This window comes from Bos javanicus, chromosome 23 (assembly GCF_032452875.1).
Source record: "Bos javanicus breed banteng chromosome 23, ARS-OSU_banteng_1.0, whole genome shotgun sequence".
NCBI classification, from domain to species: domain Eukaryota; kingdom Metazoa; phylum Chordata; class Mammalia; order Artiodactyla; family Bovidae; genus Bos; species Bos javanicus.
In genome coordinates this window covers 10,740,565-10,756,702 of record NC_083890.1, presented here as the reverse complement: position 1 = coordinate 10,756,702, position 16,138 = coordinate 10,740,565, and the positions used below count along the sequence as shown (strand labels likewise).

At 55.2% G+C, this 16,138-nt stretch overlaps 1 protein-coding gene across 5 annotated transcripts in view; it reads left to right on the top strand.

Moving 5' to 3' along the window:
- The window catches only part of CPNE5 (copine 5), a 103,540-nt gene that overhangs the window by 63,231 nt on the left and 24,171 nt on the right, over positions 1-16,138 (top strand). For all 5 annotated transcript variants that reach the window (XR_009732768.1, XM_061398034.1, XM_061398036.1 and 2 more), the window contains 3 exons: positions 2,095-2,198; positions 6,446-6,550; positions 15,937-15,978. Coding sequence is in view for 4 of the 5 variants with exons in the window: in XM_061398034.1 (XP_061254018.1) it covers positions 2,095-2,198; positions 6,446-6,550; positions 15,937-15,978 (251 nt within the window). In the remaining variant the exon portion in view is untranslated. Of the gene's footprint in view, positions 1-2,094; positions 2,199-6,445; positions 6,551-15,936; positions 15,979-16,138 lie in introns of those variants that run through there.

Sequence of the window (16,138 nt, the reverse complement as noted above, 5' to 3'; positions counted from 1 at the left end):
GTTGCCTTCATACATGTTGAATTTCTGCTCTGCCAGTTGCCAGCTGTTGATCTTGGGCAGGTTACCTAGCTTCTGCAACCTCCAGCATCCTCATTTGTAAAATGAGCATTATTATGAAAAAGGATGATTCTGAGGGCTAAATATGCTAAGGCTGTAAAGCCCTGAGCCCAGGGCCGGCCTACACAGATGGTAACTAATCGCTGTTTGTGGAATGAATGAATGAATGAATAAGCTAGTGGTTGGAGCTCTGTTTGCTGTTGTCAGATGCCCTTGAGGGAAGGCTTGTGAGCTGGTAGAGGTGGGCGTGGGGCACGGACAGGGGCCACACACAGGCAGGGGCAGGGAGGGAAAAGGGAGAAATACCCAGATCATCATAACTCATGCACACACAGAACTCAGTGTGCGCCGTACACTCCTCAATGTTGTCGTCAGTTAACTCATTTCATCCTCCGACAAGCCTACGAGGTAGCCTTTCCTGTACCCCCATTATACAGATGAGGAAAGTGAGCCCAGACAGGGAGAGGAGCTATATCACACAGCTAGTGAGGGATGGAGTGGAAGCAGGCAACCTGGCTCCAGAGACCATATTCTTAACCAACATACCGTATCCACCGTCCTGAGCTTTTTTCCTTTTTTTACAAATTTATTTATGTATGGCTGTGTTGGGTTGCTGTGGGCTTTCTCTAGTCGGGGAGAGCAGGGACTACTCTCTAGTTGCGGTGGGCAGGCTTCTCATTGCAGTGGCTTCTGCCGTTGTGGAGCGTGGGCTCTAGGGAGCATGGGCGCAGTAGTTAGGCTTAGTCGCCCCATGGCATATGGGACCTTCCTGGACCAGGGATTGAACCCATATCCCCTGCATTGGCAGGTGGATTCTTAACCACTGGACGACCAGGGAAGCCCCCTGCCCCAACATTTGACCATGTCCTTTGAGCTGTGAGAGGTGGCATCTTCATCTCTGCCACCACTCTGGTCCTCACTGGGCTGTGGGACTGATCTCCAGAGACCCTCTTCCCCACTGAGAAGAAATGGGCAACACGAGAGAGTGGGTATTTCCTGACAGGCCCGGCCCTTGAGGGCAGGCCAGGCCCCAGGGACCATCACCAGAACCCTAAGCTCTGGCCAGTTGGCAGCTGACTTGTCGGGATGCAGAGCTTTCAGGCTGAAGAGCCCACACGGGGATGGGCAAAGAGGAGGATGCAGGGGCATCTCTGCCCAGTGCCCTGTTGGCCACAGCGAGCCGAGGGACCAGGAGCCGTGTGAGAGGAGGCGCCCAGGATCCTCATGGGGCCTGGGTACCTGCCACGTGCTCTTGGGCTGAGGGTTGGGTCGGCCAGGGCCATTAACTCATCAGAGGAGGCAGAAACCCGGGGCTCTGTTTGGCAAACGTGTGGGGGTTGCTCCCTGCTCTGAGCTGTAGGCTCCTCAGCTGTAAGATGAGGGAGCGGGGGTCACGGTCTAGCTGTACCCGCCTGAGAGTTAGATGGGTCTTGTGTGTGTCAGTGCCTGTGGAAGGCATGCTTAAACTCGGGAGCCAAGCAACCCTGTGAGGGGATGAGGCGATGTGGACCGCGAGGGCTCTGGGGCTGGGTGGCCAAGCTCCGAGTGGCTCAGGTTAGTCATTTCAGCTGTGAGCCGCTCGGTACAAGAGGATGACACCATGTGTGTGAGCCTCGACTGGGGGGTGACGTGCCTGCAGCGTGCTCTCCTTCAGCCCTCACCACGGCCCTCTGCGGCGTGCGCTGTCATCAGGCCCACGTCACAGACGGGAGACTGAGGCTCCAAGAGGTCACCTCCTCGTCTGCTCACGCAGCAGCAAAGCAGCAGAGCCAGGATTCTAACTGGGGCAGCCAGCTTCACAGCCCAGCTGCTCCGCCAAACCTGCCGGGGAGGGCTGTCTGAAAACAAAATGAGACCTTCCAAAGTGTGAGCTCAGGGCCTGGCACCTTGTGCCAGGCAAACGTGAACTGCTGCTGTCGTTTCTAACTGGCTTCGTGCCTGGAATCCCCAGGCCCCTGGGCTGTGTTTCCACAGGGACAGGGGTCCCCCTCCAGCCCTCTGCTGCCTCACACCCCTGTTCTCCTTCCTCCCCACTAGGACGTTGCCACAATGCAGTTCTGCGCCAACAAGCTGGACAAGAAGGATTTCTTTGGGAAGTCTGACCCCTTCTTGGTGTTCTACAGAAGCAATGAGGATGGAACGTGAGTTCTCTGGCAACACTTCCAGGGGCACGGGTTGGGGGGTGGGCTGAACGGTGATGGCTTGGGCTGGCTTGGGCCCCTGCTCTGGGTAGACGTCAAGGGGCCCCAGGAGCTCCAGAGGCTCCTGGCTGCACAGATGGGGTGGTGGGGGACAGATGGCAAGCCCTCAGTGACATTCTGAGGGTCTTAGTGATGGCGAGTGCTGGGTGTGTCAGAGATGGAAGCAAAAACAAGCGAGAACTGTCCATCTGACAGTCCACTCCTTCAACATCGATCAGTCCCCATCTCTAAAGCTAGTCTTCACCCATCCACAGCCCTCTGACACCCCACGACACATGTCCTCCCACTTCTTCCTCCTCAGCATGGCAAATCTGCACCCATCTCCCCACCTGGCCCCACGCTCTGCCACAAGGTTCATTGAAATTCCCTCCCATCTTTGAAACCAACTCCCCCCTCCCCGATCTCCTTCTCTCTTCTCCTTCATCTGGAAGCCACCCACAGTATGATGGAAAGACAGATGACTCGTTAGCCAATGTAGGTCAGTGATGTACCCAGAGGGACAGATTCTAGGTTGAGGGTCTGGGGACCTGAGTCCTCTCCACCAACCGGCTGTGTGACCCCAGACAAGTGTGCCCCCTCTCTGGGCCCGTTTTCTCATCAGTGAAATGATCTGGTTGGATGAGGCGGTCTCCATGGTCTCTTTAAGCATCATAGCTCTGGGAGGCTGAGGCCACTTACGGCTGGGATTCTGCAGAATGAGGAAGCCATGGGGCCAGGGAGGTTAATTAGAGAAGCGCTGCTGGAGAGGGGAACTGGGGAGCAGGTTTTGAAGGAAAGAAAGAAAATGGGTCCATGAGGGTTGGGGGTTGGGAGGGGAGGGGAAACTCAGGGAAGAGTAACAGTCTAGAGAAACAGTGTGTGCAGAACTAGTGTGCCCTGAGCAGAGGGCAGGGAGGCCTTGCTAAGGCCCCTCGAATCTGACATTCGTATGTATGTGTGTGTTGGGGGGCAGGGCAGCAGCAGAGAGGAGGTGTTTAACTTCAACGGAAAAACGGATTTTTAAACCTGAACGCACAAAACAAGGGAAATTTTGTACGATCATTTGCATAACAAAAGGATTCTTTGTCTCACCAGAGGACTCCTAGCAGAATTTCTTTAAATAATCCTTGTTGACTTTGATTTGACTTGAGGGAGGGAGGAACAGGTCAGAGGGATGTTCTGGGCGCCCATGGAAATGTCCACGCAGCTCCCCTCCGGCGGGGCCGCGCCAGGGCTGGTCTCAGAGGGGCGGGCCGGGCCGGCAGCGGGGAGGGGCTTGGGCTCTGGAGCAGGAGATGGGTGTGTTGCAGGGTGTTAGCCCATGATTAATCCGGCAGAGCGGTGTGTAGGATGGATGGGGAGGGGGCGGGGGCTGGGAGAGACTCGTGACTGACACGGAGAGCAGGTGGGAGGTGCTGAGCCCGGCGAGCTGCGCGGTGGAGACGGGCAGGGGCGGAGGCGGGAGGGGAGGATGGGGCGAGAGGCCGGTGCTTGGCCTGGCGTGGCAGAACTGGGGTGGGGGCTGCAGCCACACCCCCTCCTCGGTAGAGGAACTGCGGGGAACCCAGAATGTTGAAAATAGCAGAGGAGTTGGTCAAATGGGGCCGGCGATGGGGGGTTATTAGAGGGCGGGTTTCCCTGGAAGCAGGGGCTGGGTCTCTCTGGGGTGGGGGGTGGGGGCAACCCAGGGCAGCTGGAGAAACTGATCCAGAGGGAGTGAAATGTCACGCCTGCCATCCCAGGAGGGAAAAGGGCAGGAACCATCCACAGAGCAGCCCCTGTGCTCCCGGCCCCTCACATACCTTGTCTCCTTCAATCAGAATCATTCGACTGGGAGCAGGAATGTGGTGACGGACAGCCAGGCTCGCCAGTGGCTGCCGGTCATCAGCTATGTAACCTTAGGCGAGTGTCTGAGCTGATGGAACTTTCTGGGATGGTGGAAATGTTCTGTATCTCACTGTCCCATATGGTCGCCACCATGTATAACTGCTGAGCCCCTTGAAAGGGACTAGAGCGACTGAGAAACTGAATTTTTTTAAACTTTCATTTCAGTTAACTTAATGTGAATAGCCACGTGTGGCTAGTGGCCGCCATTCTGGGCAGTGGAACGCTACCCTCTGCGGTTCAGTTTCTTGGCGATGGGGAAAATCCTAACACTTCCCTCCCAAAGAAGCCGGGAGGATTAAATGAGTTAATTCGGGTTATTAGAGCAGGGTTTCGGGGAGCTGGGGGAGCGCAGTCACTCGCCTGGGGCTGCACAGCTGGAGGCAGCGGCGCTGGGACCCAAGCTCGCATCTGTCTGAGGCTGTTGGTTCTCACCGCCCACCCCCGCACCCCACCCGCGGAGCGTGTGTTGAAATGAATTGAACTGAGCTGGGAGATGACTGCGGGGACCCTTTCCACACCAGGGCCTTGTACCCCGCCTGCCCGTGGCAAGTACATCAGGGGATCAGGGGCCTGTGGATTTAGCGATGGAAGCGGGGAGGTTGGGGAAGCATAAAGAAAGTGGTTTGAGGCAGGAGTCTGAAGCCCCTCACAGCGCTCAGGAAGAAAGACATGTAGGGAGGACTTGAGGCTTCAGAGCGTAGCCGACTTGCTCAGGCAGTTTGGCCGGCCTGGGAGAGGAGCTCGAGAAGGCGGGGGTTCCAAAGAGGTGAGGAGGCTGAGAGGGTCCACAGTAGGTCTGGTGTCTGTTCAGGTGGGCAGTGAGGGCTTTTTTGAGGTGTGAACCTCCCCCGCCCCAGCCCCGCACCGCCAGTTGCTGCTCCAGAGTCTCCCTTCTGTCCACTCCCCTCATCCCGCCCCACCCCAGCCAGGCTCCTCTTCCTGCCCGACCTGCTGCCCCAGCCCGCGGGCAGCAGTGGCCCCTCCTCCCCGGTCCCCATTCCTCTCATCACCAGCTCTGGGGTGTGTGGGGAGGTCTCCCACATGAACCTCACACTCCAGCGGGTGGGCGAGAAGGAGCACAGAAGAGAAATGCTGAGCCGTGGTGACAGGAATGACATTTTGACTTGAAAATTGCCAGAGAAGAAATGGCACAGGGCTGTGTGCTTAAAGGCAGGGCCCAGGCACCTTCCCAGGTGACCTTTCCAAGCCGAGAGGTAGCTGGGGTGGGTGCTGGGGAATCTCAGGGGCACAGACCCAGCCCTAAGCTCCACACGGGCTCCCAGCTGCCCCTCCATGGGGGCTTCCAGGGCAGGGCCCCATTAGGCATGGCGTGGGGAGTGGGCCAGGAGCTGGATGGGCACCCAGCTGGGATGAAGCCAATTCTGCACTTTCAGTTTGCAAAGCAAGCTCGTGGATTCAGACTAGAAGAACCGAGAGGGTCTTAGAGATCATCTCAGCCAGGGGCTTTAATATCATTGGCTTGAAATGCCAGTGAGGGCTATGGAAACTCTCCTCTGAGAAATACATTTATTCATTAGTTCATTCCAAAAAAATACTACATGAACACCTGACTAAGGGCCAGGCACACTTCTGAGCGCTAGAGTTATACCAGGGAACAAAGAAGACAAAGCCTTGACATTATGGAGCTTACATTTTGGTTTCAGACTGTAAAAGAAATGAGAAAGACCAGTCAAATGTCCAATAGTGACAGATGGGATGAAAATAGCAGACTGAAAGGGACTAGGAGCTGTCAAAATCAGGGGACCAGGGGGCTGTAAATTTTAGATAATGGTGCTCTGGGCAGGTACTCATGTCACAGACATGACATTTGAGCAAAGACCTGAAGGAAGAGATCAGGTGAGCCAGGATCATGGGAATCTGGGTGAGAGTGGTCCAGGCAGCGGACAGCAAGCACGTGAAACTCAGACACCCAGTTCCACCGATGATTTCAAGGGTTCACCGATTCCTGAAGCAGCTCCCCCAGATCCTTCCATGGGTCTCGGATAAAGAAAGTCTGATAGTGGCCAAGTCCCTGGGATCACAGGTGAGGAAACAGAGGTCCAGAGGGGGACAGGCTTATTCAAGGTCCCCCAGAGAGCATCAGGGGCCAGAACCACATCTCCTGACCGTCCTGCCTGGTGCAGGAATCCTCTCTGCAGCATTTTCAAGAGATGGCTGTCTAACCTCAGCTTGGATGCTGCTAGTGATGGGCAGCTCATCACCTCACAGAGCCGTTCTCTCTACTGAGTGGCACCTGCCGAGATGGGCCCGCCAGCCCCTCTGGTGTCAGGACTGACAGCCCTCATTCTCTCCTCTGCCAGGTTCACCATCTGCCACAAGACGGAGGTCGTGAAGAACACCCTAAACCCAGTCTGGCAAACTTTCTCCATTCCCGTGAGAGCCCTCTGCAACGGGGACTATGATCGGTGAGATGAGAAACCGTCCCTCTCCCCAAGCCCAGGTGCGGGACGCACGGTCGTGTGGATGAGGGCCAGCCCATCGGTAGGAGGAGACCTCCTGGAGCTGTGTGCTGGCGGCCCTGCTCAGGGCGGGCCTGGGAGTCTCTCTGCCTCCCTGGGCAGTGTCTGCTTTTCATCTCTTCACAGCCCTTCCCTCCCCACGCCCCACCTCTTTCCTCCCAATCTGAGTTCCCATTGGTAGAAGCCCTCCCAGGCTGGGGGTGAGGGGTGGGGCTGGAAGGTACCAGGGATTTCTGGGAAGCCAGGGTGTTGGGGCACCAGGCCTGGAGCTCAGTGGCTGGTCTTTTCACTGTGCCCCAGAGGGCAGATCTAATTGCAGGCAGAGGTGGCCTGGTCCCCACCTGCCCCATTTCCTGGCTGAGGGTCTCTGGGGAGTCAGGATCCTAGGATATGCTCTGCCAGACAAGTTGCCATAAGTGGGGCTGAAGGATGCAGTGCAAAGAGCTCGTGGAGTTTTTCTTGATCCTTCAAAGCCTACTCATAATACACATCCTCACTGAGTGCAGATTGCTGAGTGTGGATACCAGATATGTACTTTCTAACCCTGGCTCTGTGATGAAAAGGCACTGTCAACCTGGGCCGACTCTGGCCTGTCTGAGCCTCAGTTTCCTCATCTGTAAACTGGATATTTAAACATCCACCTACCTTGTAGGGCTGCTTTGACACTCACATGATACAACCTATATAATAAGGCTCTGGTTTGGAGACCTGGGTTCAATTCCTGGGTCGGGAAGCTCCCCTGGAGAAGAAAATGGCAACCCCCTCCAGTATTCTTGCCTGGAGAATCCCATGGACAGAGGAACCTGGCAGGCTAGAGTTCGTGGGATCGCAAGAGTCGGACATGACTTAGTGTTACCTTTCTTTCTTTCTTGGATAAAACGCTTCCCTGGTGGCTCAGCGGTAAAGAGTCCACCTGCCAATGCAGGAGACACAGATTTGATCCCTGGGTTGGGAAGATACCCTGGAAAAAGAAATGGCAACCCACTCCAGTATTCTTGCCAGGGAATTCTCGTGAATAGGGGAGCCTGGTGAGCTACAGTCCATGGGGTTGCAAAATAGTCAGACACGACTTGGCGACTAACAGCAACAATGCATAAAACACCATTCAGTGTTTCATCCACAAATGTTTGTTGACTCCCTGCCATGTGACAGGCACTGCGTCAGATGCTGGGGAGTCAGCAGGAAGCAGAACACACAGTCTTCACCCTTCACCCAGCCTCTGGGAGTTTACATGCTAGTGGGGGAGGCAGACATTAATCCAATAATCACACAAAGAAACGTATAATTACAAATTGTGGTAAGTGCGGCGGGTGGGGGAAAGGGGTTTGTGGGACGGAGCTGTAACACAGAATTGGTCCGTGTTTAGTCACAAGAACCCAGCCTGGTTTCCTGGTGATTGCTAGAGCTGGTGGGCGAGCTGGTAGGGGCTTCCTGGTCAGGGCTGCCCAGGTGTCCCTGAGGGAGCTGGGCCTCTGTTGGCCATTCCGACAGGGACACTCGGCGGCTGTCAGAACAGACGCCTCAGGGCACCCCAGCTGGTGGCATTGGCGTAGGTTCCCAAGTGTTTTGTTCCCAGTGGCTACTGACGGGGTGTGTGCGGTGGGTGAGGGGACAGGAGTGAGCAGATGGTTGGCCTCCAGGCACCCCTGTCTCCCTGCCTCTAAGGCTGCTGATCCAAGAGATGAAGCAGCTTCTTTTTCCTGCCTCTCGGCTGGGACAAAACCACCACAATTTATTCTGCAGGTGGTCATGGGCACCTACTGTGTGCTGGGCAGCTGTGTGGCATTCAAGGGAATGTAGCTGCATTTCCGGGCTTCCCAGGTGGCTCAGTGGTAAAGAATCCACCTGCCAAGCAGAAGAGGCAGGTTTGATGCCTTGGTCAGGGAGATTCCCCGAGAAGGAAATGGCAACACACTCCAGTATTCTTGCCTGGGAATTCCCATGGACAGAGGAGCCTGGCGGGCTACTGTCCATGGGATTGCAAAAGAGTTGGGCATGACTTAGTGACTAAAGAGCAGCGGCAGCCACATGTCCATTTTCAGGGGGATTATAGCCTGACCACAAGGAGCACACATGTGCACACATGTATTTTATTTTAGTAGTATTATTTTGGCCGCCCCGCCTGACATGTGGGATCTTAGTTCCCCGACCAGGGATCGAACCTGCTCCCTCTGCAGTGGAATCATGGAGTCTTAACCCCTGGGCCGCCTGGGAAGTCCCTGCACACATGTATTTTAGATAGCTAAATAGCTGTGCAAAATGAGGCTAGAAACAAAAAGAGGCATTTCAGTCTAACAAACTCCTGTGTCTGGCCAAGTCCTGGGCCTTCTAGGGTGGTGGGGAATTGGCGGGGTTGAAGCGATAGTGTCTAAAGGAGGCTCAGGGGAGATTGGAAGGTTGAGGAGGCGTCAGTTCCTGGGACCAGGGCTGTAGGAAAAATGGTTGGGATAGAGAGAAAAGGAGGGGGACGTTCAAGGTGGGGGATGGAGGGATGTGGCAGCTCAAGTCTCAGGGGCATCCAGCTGACCCCCCACACTCCTGCATCCCAGGGTAGGCCTCCGAGGAGCCTCAGAATCCAGCCTTGTCAGGGTCAGCCAGGAGGGCAGCCTGGCTTAGAGGCCTGGGCTCACTGTTCAGCCATCAGAGGAGTTGAGGGCTGGTGAGGAGGTGCAGGTCACGAGGAACGTCCAGGTGGGCTCCCATATCCCCAGCCCATGCTGAGTCCTGGACTGGCTTCCCCCCGAGATGGCCACAGGCAGCTGGGGCCCTCCTCCAAAGCCAGGAACAGGTTGACTGTGATGTGACTGACTGTGGTGTGAATTGAGCGGTCACATGTGTCATCCTGGCCTGGTGAGCCCTAAGGTCACCTACATGCCCAACAGCCACTCAGGAGCTGCTAGAATTTAGGAGGCCCCACTGGGCGAGAGAGGGTGGGCCTTGTTCAGGAAAGCAAGGCCCCTTTCCACGCCTTCCAGGGCACCTATTACAGCCTCACAGGGCACATTGGCTTTAATCCAGGAGGCCTGTCTTCTAAGCCAGCCAGATACCGGGCACTGTCTTGGGTGCTATGGACACAATGAGCTCTCAGACCCAAGCCTCCTTCTGAGGTTGCTCCCAGGCCAGGGTGGGAGACAGACGGGTCATAATCGTAACAGCAAAGGCTCCTATAACACTTTTGAGGTAATTGATGTATGTGAACTAATTTAATCCTTCCAACAATTAGTAACCTCTTCTGAAAAAAGGTACAAATACCCGCATCTCATTGGTAAAGAGACTGAGGCCCAGAGAGGTTAAGTGACTCACCCAGGGTCTTATTGCGAGTCAGTGGTCTTACTGCCAGTCAGTGGTCTTACTGCCAGTCAGCAGTCGTTCCAGAAGCTGGACCCCGGCAAGCTGACCCTAGAATCTGTGTTCTTAAACTCCAGCGCTCTGCTGACAAATGGTCAGGACATGGGGTGGGTGTGGTGGGATTGAAGAACAGCTCTCAGAAAGCTTTGCCCGCAGGCTGGGGCAGGTCTGCTTTGCGTCTGGAGGTCAAAGGAAGACTCCAAAGGTCTGACATCTACCTGGATGAGGGAGTGAAAGAGACAAAGAGGTTATCAGGGTTTGGAGCTTGGAGGATGAGGGAAGGTACCACTGATGGAAATGGGAAGTGTGCCAGGGAGCCAGGGTATGTGGCTATGAGACAGGGACAGTGGGGTTCTACTTAGGAGAGAAGAACAGGATCTGGGGTCCCCAGGAAAGGGCTGGCAGAGGTGCCCAAGGCCCCAGGGGAAAGGCACAGGTCAGGAACAGGAGGAAAAGAGGGGATGTCAGAGAGAAAAGAGGGGTCCAGAGCCGGGCAGCCATAGCCAGAGGGGAAAGACAAGAAGAGGGTTCAAACAGAAGTATCAACTGCTGTTGTGAAAAAGAGGGCCAGGGGGTGAGAACAAGGGGTGTGGTGAGAAAGGGTAGTTTTCTTGGAATGATGGGGGTGGAAGCCAGTTAATCTTTTTAAGATTTACTGAGTCTTTAGGACACGGGCCAAATTGTGTCCTAATTGGTTGAAATACAGTATCTTATTTTATGAATTTAAATTTCACAGTAACCCTAGAAGGTGGTACTAGTGAGGTGCCCATTTCACAGATGGGGTAATGGAGGATCACAGGTTCTGTAACTTTCCTGGGCAAGGAGAAGGTGCGTTTCTCTTCCCCAGAAGTCACCTCTGGTCTGGCCCTGTGATTTGGGATTCCCCTAGTTTGGGGTCCCTCTAACTGTACTGTATTTCCAGTCCACATAAGGCCAAACCCAAGCAACCCAGCTGAGCAGAACTGGAATCAGAGGAAATCACATCCAGATCAGAATGAATCTAGCCTTCCAATAGGGGGATGAAGGCTCTTCTCTTGCCTTCTGCAGTCCCCCTGCTCTGTCCTTGAATATTCTGTGACTTGAGGATTTGTCTCTGTTCAACTAAATTCCTCTAGGCTGGGCTGCTCTCACTCACACCCTCATGGTGAATGAGTAGCTTCTAAAAGAGTGATCAGGGTGCTGAGTTTTCACCTGGAGAGATGAGAGGATTCCCAGGAGCCAGAGAAACTCTGGCCTGGACTGAACAGGTTGCTTCTCCTTTAAGCCCCACTGCACACTGAGCCCTGGGAGGGGCTAGGCACAGCACGAGGGCCTCAGTTAGGAGTGTCTTATCCCAGCTCACACAGGTACCCCCTGCACCCAGGCAGAGGAGGCAAAGCAACGCTGTACAGCCGGGCTTGCCCAGTGCCCCTGCCATCACGTCTCCTGCCTGCCTGGGCCCGTGAGGCTCGATGCTTCTCTTCTTCTCCAGAGCATCTCAGAGTAATGGGCTGACTCAGTTACTTTAGGGTGAACCCCGCAGGGCCTGTCTGCCCTGGGAACTTGTAAGCGTCAGGGAAGCATACCTTCTCTTGCCTGGGAGAGGCAGAGGTTCATTAGGAACAGACCCACAGCTCGGCTCGGAGGAGGCTACAGACAGAGGTGCTTGGTGTGCTGGGAGGGAAGCCGGGTGTCTCTGCCAGCATCCCCCATCCTGTGGGCCTGCTGAGGCTCACACACACCCCGCTCTGTCATCCCTGCCCCACACATTCAGAGACGCGTGGGACACCAGCTCCCAGCCCTGCGCCCGGTGTCACTACTGACCAGCTCTGGGGAAAGCCACTCCCTTTGGAATTTTTATTTTTTAATATTTATTTATCTGGGTGCACTGGTTTTAGTTGTGGCTCACAGGATCTTCTATCTTCATTGCAGCAGGCTGGATCTTTCGTTGCAGCCTGTGGGATCTAGTTCCCTGACCAGGGATTGAACCCAGGCTTCTGCATTTGAGCACAGAGTCTTAGCCACTGAACCACCAGGGAAGTCTCTCCCTTTGGGATTTTGTAGAAGGAGGGTCTTGTTACTCTGGCCCACTTCACAAAGTTTTAGAACATCTTAGTCAGTCAACAGGTATTTAATAATATGTATATTACCTAATGGGCTTCCCTAGTGGCTCAGCAGTAAAGAATCCACCTACAATTTGGGAACCGCAGGAGACATGGGTTTGATCCTTGGGTCAGGAAGATCCCCTGGAGGAGGGCACGGCATCCCACTCCAGTATTCTTGCCTGGAGAATCCTGTGGACAGAGGAAACTGGCAGGCTACAGACCACAGGGTCCCAAAGAGTCGGACACGCCTGAAGCAACTTAGCACGTATGCACACATATTACCTAATAGATGCCAGGCACTGTTCTGGAGGTTGAAGATACAGCAGTGTACAAAATGAACAAAAATCCATGGCCTTGTGGAGCTGACATTTATATGCTGAATGGGAATTGTTTGGGAGACGGGAGTTTAGAAAAAAGGCTTGAATGTTTTAGATGGAACAAACATGTGTCCGGTGCCAACTGTGTGAACAATGTAGTTGCCTTCTGATAGCAATTGTAAAGTGGGTGTGATTATCCCATTTCACAGAGGAGTAGTCTCCCGGGCTTCCCCAGTGGCTCAGTGGTAAAGAATCTGGCTGTAACACAGGAGATACAGGAGTCATGGGTTCGATCCCTGGGTCGGGAAGATCCCCTGGAGGAGGGCACGGCATCCCACTCCAGTATTCTTGCCTGGAGAATCCCATGGACAGAGGAGCCTGGCAGGCTAGTCACACAGCCTGGGTCACACAGGATCTAGCGGGTCACACAGAGTCAGACACAACTGAAGCAACTCAGCAAGCACACAGCAGTCTCTGAGGGTGAAGCCTGCTGCCCAGGGCCACGCAGCTAAGCTCCTGGAAGAGCTGGGATTGCCACCCAGGGCTGCCTGCCCCAGAGACCACTGTGTCCCTTTTCTGCCTCACTGCCTCCCAGACGAGGTGCTCTGTGTTCTGAGCCTTTTTATGCCAAATAAGATGTTCGTTGTGTGAGGTCATTTCATTGTCCCACACCCAGGAGCCCCTTCTCCTGGGTGCTGACCCCAGAAGTCACAACCCGACATGAGCCCTGGCTGGGCCTGTGCTCAGGGATTGGGAGCCACGACGTGCAGCCCAGGAGTGGCACACGGGGTGACCTGGGGCTGCCCAGCCAGGGCTGGGCGGTGACAGAGCTGTTAGTAAGTGGTCAAAGCTGTGTCTGGCTTCTGCTACTGCCTCGCCCATCTCTGGGCACTTCCTTCTTCCCCTGTTCTGGAGGTTGCAGCATCCAAGCTCCTGTGACACCACCACCGCCACCCCTACCACCGCTCGCAGCCATCCCTGGATTCTTGGTTGCTCAGGAATCCCACCCTCAGTGGTCTCAACCTCAGCTGCAACGTCCCATCCCCTGAGGAGCTTTTAACAATTCCCTGCACAGGCTGCACCCCCCAGGCCAACTGATTCTGAATCTCTGGGGTGAGGCCTCAACCATCAGGATTGCTAAAGCTCCCCTATGGGATCCGATGTGTAACCAAGTTTGAAAAACGGTCATTTCATCTAGAGAGGTTAGAGGCTCTGGCAGCACATTAGAATCAGCCAGGGGACTTGTAAAAACTACCCGTGCCTGAGTCCTTTCCATACCAATCAAACTTGCCTTCTGGTGGTGGGATTTTTAAAAAACCTCCCCAGTGATTTTTTTTTTTGGATCTCCAAGGCTGTGGCTATGAGTGGGGTCCTTCCACAGCCTCTGAGCACGGAGCTGTCCCTGATCTGGTCACCTGAGGGACTAGTGTTGGTGATCCAAGGGGAGGGACTTCTTGATGGGGTCCCTGAAGGTCCCCTGCAGAGCTGGAGGGGGAGGCTCTGGGGAAGGACTGGGAGACACTGGGGAACAGGGTCCTGGCTCAGATCCTCACCAGTTGTGTGACCCTGGACAAGTCACTGAGTGCCCTTAGGGCTCAGTTTCCCCAACTGAAAACCAGTGGCTGGAGGTCATGTCTCCAGAAGATGCATAGCAGCAGCGTCTGTGGAGGCTTTCAACCTAGATTCCTGGGCCCAGAACTGCCAAGAACTGGACCTGGGCGGGGGGCAGGCTCTGTGTGTCTGAAAAGCTCCCTGGTGATCTGCCAGGTGGCTAGGCTAGGATGCTGCCAAGGGCAGTTTCAGCCTTGTCATTCTAGGAATCAGAAGTTGCAGAGCCCAGGTACCCAGGCTCAGGTGTCCTTCATTTAAGTAAACTGCATGTGAAAAACTATCCCAAGTGTGGCCTGAATGCTAAAGTGGAGAGAAGGAGGCATTTTTATAGAGACCCAATGCACGCCAGGCGCCTTTACCAACCTCTCTCCACAGCTGTGCTGTATGGCCCTTAATTGTTGTTGTCATTGAGTCGCTAAGTCCTGCCTGACTCTTGCAACCCCATGGACTGTAGCCCGCCAGGCTCCTCCATCCATGGGATTTCCCAGGCAAGAATACTGGAGTGGGTTGCCATTTCCTTCTCCAGGGGATCTTCCTCACCCAGGAATCGAACATGCATCTCCTGCTTGGCAGGTGGATTCTTTACCACTGAGCCACCCGAGAAGCCCCAGGGCCCCTAACTATGCCTCCTTTAAAATGATTTCGTGGCTTAGTGAGGTTAAATGACGTCTCCAGGTCCCACTGCTCAGGGCCCAGCATCCCAGTCCACACCCCAGCCACTTGCCACTCCTTCCAGACCACCAGCCCACCTTCAGAGGCCTAGGTGTTTTTTTTCCTTCCCATAATAATTCACCTCAGAGAGACGTAGTGTTTTGTTTCTTCACAGGAATTCAAAGGATTTCTCTACTTGGTGGGCTTCTGTGCCTGCCCCATTTCACGTTTTGGTAACAAAAAAATCCAGTTGCTGCCCAACCTCTGGGGCATCCCTCCATTTCCAGAACAGTTTCTATGCCAATTTGGGAGAATCCACACCCACCCCCAGGCCCCATGGAGGCTCATCTGAAGGCAGACAGCGCCTCCTTCTGGGAGCTCCAGAACCCCAAGGCCGGGTCCATGTAGCCCCGAGGAGCTGGTCTGCGGCCACGGGCGGGATAATGAGATATTCATAGAACACCGGCCCAGGCAGCCGCCTCTGCCTGCCCCATTTAGAACTGAAGGCTGGAGACCTCGGGCGTCCCCCATGCCTCTCCCACCTCCCCAGACCCTGACCCTGCAGAGGGACCCAGGCGTCTGCCCCGTCCCTGTGCATCCCTGGAGGACGGCTGGCACCAAGGGTTAACCTGCAGCCCTCCACCACCCTCCTCCGCCTCTGGTCTGCTAGCCTGCTGCCATGGAAACGGGCTAAAAATAAAATGGGCTCCCAAAGCCCAGCATGGAGCTCAGGAGTCAAAACAAACTAATTAAAGCAGCCAGGCTAAAATGTGAAGATAATTACGCCCTCACTCGGGAGCCAGTCTGGCATGGAAAAAATCCGAGGGCCATCCCCAAGTCACGGCCCCTGAGCCCACCCCTGACGGGTGGGGTCGGGGGGCTGCCCACCACTCAGACTCCTCGGACCCCGGGGTCCCACCACACAGTCTTGTGACTCTGCCCCAGGAGAGCCCACCCTGCTTAGGCCTTGGATCTAGGGAACACCACATTTCCCCTACAACAGTCCCACCCCGATAGACTCAGAATATGGCTTCATGCTGAGACCTATGCTCCCTTTGGGGTGGCCAAGGAGAAGGCGGAGTGAACTAGAGTCTGAGGTTGCTTCTCTACATCTGGCCTGAAATTCAGGGAAGTCTCTATGCAGTTTTGGGGCTGCCTGGGTCCCTGAGACCTGAGGCTGCAGAATTGGTCCTTTGTCTCCACCACGGGCCCTGGGTGTTCCTGTATCCCCTTGTGGCCCGAGAGCAGGAGAAGGGCCCTGTGCTCAGGCCACGCAGGTGCTGGGTCAAGTCCATCCCACCACAGGCCCTTTGCCTTCCAGGACCATCAAGGTGGAGGTGTACGACTGGGATCGAGACGGCAGGTAAGCTGGCCGAAGGACAGCAGGTGAGCAGGGAGGGGGCCACCCCCGGGGGGAGGGCGGGTCTTGCTCTTGAGGAGAGAGCTATGCCCAGGCCTTCCACGCATGGCAGCTCTGGGGTGAGGGGCCTGGGTTTTCCTCGTCCCTGCCCAGCTCCGCTGAG